Source organism: Coregonus clupeaformis, chromosome 26 (genome assembly GCF_020615455.1).
Source record: "Coregonus clupeaformis isolate EN_2021a chromosome 26, ASM2061545v1, whole genome shotgun sequence".
NCBI classification, from domain to species: domain Eukaryota; kingdom Metazoa; phylum Chordata; class Actinopteri; order Salmoniformes; family Salmonidae; genus Coregonus; species Coregonus clupeaformis.
Window position 1 is genome coordinate 13,440,971 of NC_059217.1, and position 6,051 is coordinate 13,447,021.

General features: G+C 42.2%; 1 protein-coding gene across 1 annotated transcript; it reads left to right on the plus strand.

The window, feature by feature from the left end:
- The first annotated feature begins 1,000 nt into the window (after window positions 1–1,000).
- LOC121540399 (transmembrane 4 L6 family member 1) lies at window positions 1,001–4,655 on the plus strand. The gene is made up of 4 exons (XM_041849245.2): window positions 1,001–1,815; window positions 2,624–2,695; window positions 3,348–3,490; window positions 3,788–4,655. Exons 1-4 carry the CDS (start codon window positions 1,639–1,641, stop codon window positions 3,984–3,986), a joined length of 591 nt encoding a protein of 196 aa, XP_041705179.1. The 5' UTR covers window positions 1,001–1,638; the 3' UTR covers window positions 3,987–4,655.
- Window positions 4,656–6,051: the final 1,396 nt, after the last annotated feature.

Consider the following 6,051-nt stretch of genomic DNA (forward strand, 5'->3'; position numbering starts at 1 on the left):
CTCTCTCGCTCTTTAACTTGCCATCTTTTGTAACAAGTGTCATATTGTGTTAGTCCGCTAGGGACCCATTTTCATTGTATTAAGTTCTAATCCCTAACCTATACGTGTATGTGTTTGTATCTTGTGTTGTCATTTTAAATTAGTTTGTAAATAAATAATTAAATCAATTTGTGTGGTACGGAATGATCAGTAAGACCCATTATTTTGTAGATTTAAAGAGTCTACGACTTTCGGAATGAGACTGATATGAGGTAAATGATTAATAAGCGACTGTTAAAGGATGTAAGCGATAGCTAGATATCTTTAGAGTTAATTAGGGAAACTGTAACTCGTTAAACAACTTTTCTGTGGTGCCCCAAATTTCTACTGAGTTAATTGTTACATGATTAATTTGATCTAGTAACACTTAAACATAGTAGGTACATTTTCGATAATCACATCAATGAAAGTCACGTCACGACAGTGGTTCCAAACTTCTTCCATTTAAAAATGATGGAGGCCACTTTGTTCTTGGGGACCTTCAATGCTGCAGAATGTTTTGGTACCCTTCCCCAGATCTGTGTCTTTACACAATCTTGTGTCTGAGCTCTACAGACAATTCCTTCGACCTCATGGCTTGGTTTTTGCTCTGACATGCACTGTCAACTGTGGGACCATATACAGACAGGTTTGTGCCTTTCCAAATCATGTCCAATCAATTGAATTTACCACAGGTGGACTCTAATCAAGTTGTAGAAACATCTCAAGAATGATCAATGCAAACAGGATGCATCTGAGCTCAATTTCGAGTCTCATAGCAAAGGGTCTGAATACTTTAGTAAATAAGGTATTTCAGTTTTTTATTTGTAATACATTTGCAAACATTTCTAAAAACCTGTTTTCGCTTTGTCATTATGGGGTATTGTGTGTAGATTGATGAGGAACACTTTTTATTTAATCAATTTGAGAATAAGGCTGTAACATAACAAAATGTGGAAAAATTAAGTTGACTTGTTGATTAACTTTCCCAGGTTGTTTGCTGCCCCTGCAGTATGGGAGTATGTTCCGAAGGAAGGTTGGATGTTGAGTGCAAGCGTAATCCAGAACATTTTTGTGCAGATTTTTCACAAAACATGGAAAGGGACTCTTTTGTTTCTGAAGTAGCAGGTTTTGAATGCAGTCTGAGGCCCAGCTGCCCAGCCCAACTGCCACTGCAGTTTCTCTCTCCCCCTCTCTCTGTCTCTCATCCCCCCTCCCCTCTCAGTTCCTGAGGGATTTGTCATCGTTTTTCTGGCTGAATCGCTTGCAGGCCCTGAGTGATTGGTTAGGGCTCAAGACACTCACCCCTCTTTCTTCCTGTGGCAACCCCTCCTCTCAGCCCCTCGCCGTAAAATGGAAGTGGTTGCGTGATCAGCCTCAGTGTGACTGGCAGGAGGTGGAGGGTTCAGTTAAAACCCTACACACTAGGAAACCATTCAGTTTCCTTCCTTGATTACAGCTGTGAACAGACCCCAGACCTTTCTCTCTCTCTCTCTCTCTCCATTCTTACACTCCATTCCTCTCTCCCTGGTGATACCGCTCCACTCCTCTCTGGTGCTCCACGCCTCCACTTCTCTCTTTCCATTCCTCCATTCCTCCTCATCCTGTGTGGTAGGGCCGATGTGCTCCATGGGTTTTGCGCGGTCGCTGGGCTTTGCCCTCCTGCCCCTGGCTGTGTGCGGTATCGTTGCCAACATCCTGCTGTTCTTCCCTGGAGGAGAGATCCAATATGTCCAACAGGAGAGACTGTCCAGGCTGATCTGGTTCATGATGGGAATCGGAGGGGGAGGCGTGTTGGTGAGTAGCCATATGTCACTCTGTTGTTACTACACAGGCTACAGTAGTATTATTGAGTTTATGGTTTACGGGTCAGATTTACAGGCTGTTCAGGGAACGAATGGTAGAATAAAACACAAAGTTGGTCTTGTATATATATTCTCTTGGTCTTGTATTTCCTTTCTGATAATAACAGGTGCTAATCGGACACAGGTGCGAACACAGACTTCAGTAAATCCTTGTTTGAGTGACTGTCTTCTGTATGTGTGTTTTTACCTTTTTGACAATGGGGACTTGTCTCATGGCTGTTTTCCTTACTGTGGAGATACTATAGGAGACAAAGGAAAATGGTTGTCAGCTCTTCCTCCGACATGCTACCACAGGAGTTTTATTTTCTTATTTTGGAGGATTTTCCCAGAGACCTAATGTAGGAATAAGCCACCATTTCATGAAACTGTTCTATGGACCATATTTTATGTGATTAGGGATAATTGTACAGTACAGTGCTACAACCACAGAGCTCTTGATTGATTGATAGATTGAATTGATTAGATCATTAAAAGTAGCAGGCTGCTCCAGCTGGAGACAACATCACGTACACAAACATTTTTGAAGATAAAAACACAATAAAGCCTGTAGGCTTATTTCCATTGTGGTCCACATTTGGCAGTAAGATTGTGGGCAAGACTGACACTTTAGATGCACTCAGTGCAATTAAAATCAACACATAGCAGTCTTGAGGATATTGTTGTATATAGATGGTGGATTGATGCACTGAAATATCATACTGTAACAGACCCTGAGATCTCCCCATTGTGTGTCTCTGTAGATGTTCCTGCCTGCTGGAGTGTTCATCAGCCTTGGGAAGTGTACAGGCTGCTGTTGGAATGAAAGCTTCATGGTGAGGACGGATGCTTTGGTTACTTATTGTGATTTCAGTCAGTGATTCTATTATTGTGCAAAAAGCAGAGGTGACGGGTCAGCCTTGTTGTGTTCTTCAGCTCAAGTTTTAGTTTTTTGTCGTTTTTTGTAAACCGTCAAAGTAGGTTAGTGGATGTTATTTGGTTTGTTACACAAGGCTTTGATCCTATTAATAAATGTACAGATGGTACAAAGGACTATTCTAACACTGTGAGGGACTATGCTAAGCTAATGCTATTAGGCTCATGAAAGGTAGGCTATGCCTAGCTAATCATACAAAGGGGCCATTGTAACACTATTAGGGGGTACAGTAATGATATGTGAAGGAGGCTTCACCATCAGGGAGTACAAAGCGTCTGGGCCAGGGATAGGAGCTGAACCTTATCTGTGTATAAGCTGGTTTGTAACAGTTATAAGCCAACATTTCTCCTCACACAACCACACACTACTCCCATGGGGATTGTTATGCAGTTGCTCTGGGATTAACAGGCAGGCCTGAACCGTGTGTGTGTGTGTGTGTGTGTGAGAGAGAAAGAGGGAGAGAGTTTTGTTTTTTTGTTTTTAGGGATAGAGAGTTTGTGTGTGTGTATATTTATATACTAAAGCACAGTATGTGTGTGTCTATTATATAGATGTGTGGGTCGGTAATGGCAGCTCTAGTGGGTCTGGCCGGCTCGGGATACTGTTTCGTCATCTCAGCCATGGCCATGTTGGAGGGACCTCAGTGCTTCACCGCTCTGGGATGGTCTTATCCCTTTGCCAATGAGGGAGGAAGGTTAGTTCCACCCTCTTCTCACAGGAAATGCTAATTGGTCTGGAAATATTCTAGCCATGTAGGTTTTTTTAGGTGCCAAAATGCATTGAAACAAATCCTCTGTGAGTGCCTGTGTCTTTCTATTTTTGATTTGGAGTTAATTTGTGTGTGTGTCCATTTCCTATCATGTGTGTGTTATGAAATAACATCCTGTGGAGTGAGTCACAGCTTCTTAACTCTATTTAATATTAAACTGCAATAAAGACTACAATACACACAACTTTAATTGAATTTCCCACTGTCTGTGTCTGTCCACAGGTACCTGTTGGAGAAGGACACCTGGTCTAAGTGCCTGCAGCCTGTCAGCATCGTAGAGTGGAACGTGACTCTGCTGTCCATCCTGCTGGGCCTCAGTGGGCTGGAGTTCATCATATGTGTCCTGCAGGTCATCAATGGGCTGGTGACAGCTGTCTGCAGACCCTGCTGCTACAAGCAGGACTACACCCTCAATGCCTGAACACACACATAGATGAGACACACACTCATACACAGGCACAGACAGACACAGACACAAACACAAACAGACAAAATGTGATTATACATACACACGCATGCATATAACATAAGATCGATATGCATACACATGATATGATACATAAGACACATGCATACACATACAATACACGCCAGGAGTGTGTACAATGCCATCTGGGGAACATTGCTTTCCAAACACCCATTATAATCTCCAGTAAACATTCTAAGATGTACTCCTGGGGGCACATCTCAATAGTGAAAGTGACTTCCTCTCCTCGTATCCTTCAGTCCCTGGGCCAGTTTCTAATCAGAAAGTGTGATTAACAAGTGAACGCTGCCTCATCCCTGTATGAGGGAGAGATACCTGTCTGAATGTTCAGTTTATTTATAGTATTCATTTCAAAGCACTGTATTAGAAACACACTGAATGAATGTGTGTATTATACAGACCGGAACTGCAGTATTTTTTATGTTTGATGTCTTAAGTCTACATTTTACTGAAGCACAAAAGTATATATTTTTTTGTATGAGAGTTTTGTCTTTTGTATTACTGTTTTCATTTTCAGAAAATTGTTGTCTCGCAGATGCTAGATACTAAGATGTTAAGGCCATTTTATATATTTAGTGCAATAAATACGTATTTTCCATTTTACTTGTTCTGATTAATCTTTTTTTTGTAAACGTGCTAAATTTGCAACGCTGTATACTTTGATACTTATTTGAGTAAAGATAAACGGGTTGGTTGGTTAGCAACAAAACTGACACATGCGCAACTATTGGGCAAAACAAACGGGGTTGGCTTAGATTGTTGACAACATGTAAACTATATTTCGTCTCCAATGTTTATTGAAAACATAAATATACTGAACAAAAATATAAACGCAACATGTAATGTGTTGGTCCCATGTTTCATGAGCTGAAATAAAAGATCCTAGAAATGTTCCATATGCACAAAAAGCTTATTTATCTCAGATTTTGTGCACACATTTTTACATCCCTGTTAATGAGCATTTCTCCTGTGCCAAGATAATGGCAGGTGTGGCATATCAAGAAGCTGATTAAACAGCATGATCATTACACAGGTGCATCTTGTGCTTGGGATAATAAAATGCCACTCTAAAATGTGCAGTTTTGTCACACAACACAATGCCACATATGTCTCAAGTTTTGAGGGAGAGTGCAATTGTCATGATGACTGCAGGAATGTCCACCAGAGCTGTTGCCAGTGAACTGAATGTTCATTTCTCTACCATAAGCCGCCTCCAACATCGTTTTAGAGAATTTGTCACAATCAAAGACCACGTGTAACCACGCCAGCCCAGGACCTCCACATCCGGCTTCTTCACCTTCGGGATCGTCTGAGACCAGCCACCCGGACAGCTGATGAAACTGTGGGTTTGCACAACCGAAACATTTCTGCACAAACTGTAAGAAACGTCTCATGGATGCTCTTCTGCATGCTCGTCATCCTCACCAGGTTCTTGACCTGACTGCAGTTCGGCGTCGTAACCGATTTCAGTGGGCAAATGCTCACCTTCGATGGCCACTGGCATGCTGGAGAAGTGTGCTCTTCACGGATGAATCCTGGTTTCAACTTTATCGGGTAGATGGCAGTCAGTGTGTATGGCGTTGATTGGGTGAGCGGTTTGCTGATGTCAACATTGTGAACAGAGTGCCTCATGGTGGCGGTGGGGTTATGGTATGGGTAGGCATAACGTTGACAACGAATACAATTGTATTTTATCAATGGAAATTTGAATGCACAGAGATACCGTGACAAGATCTTTGCCTCGATCTTGACTAGTCTACAAGTCCCTGCCACTGAAAAACATCCCCATAGCATGATGCTGCCACCACCATGCTTCACCATAGGGATGGTGCCAGGTTTCATCCAGACGTGACGCTTGGCATTCAGGTCAAAGAGTTCAATCTTGGTTTCATCAGACCAGAGAATCTTGTTTCTCATGGTCTGTGAGTCTTTAGGTGCCTTTTGGCAAACTCCAAGCGGGCTGTCATGTTCCTTTTACTGAGGACTGGCTTCCGTCTGG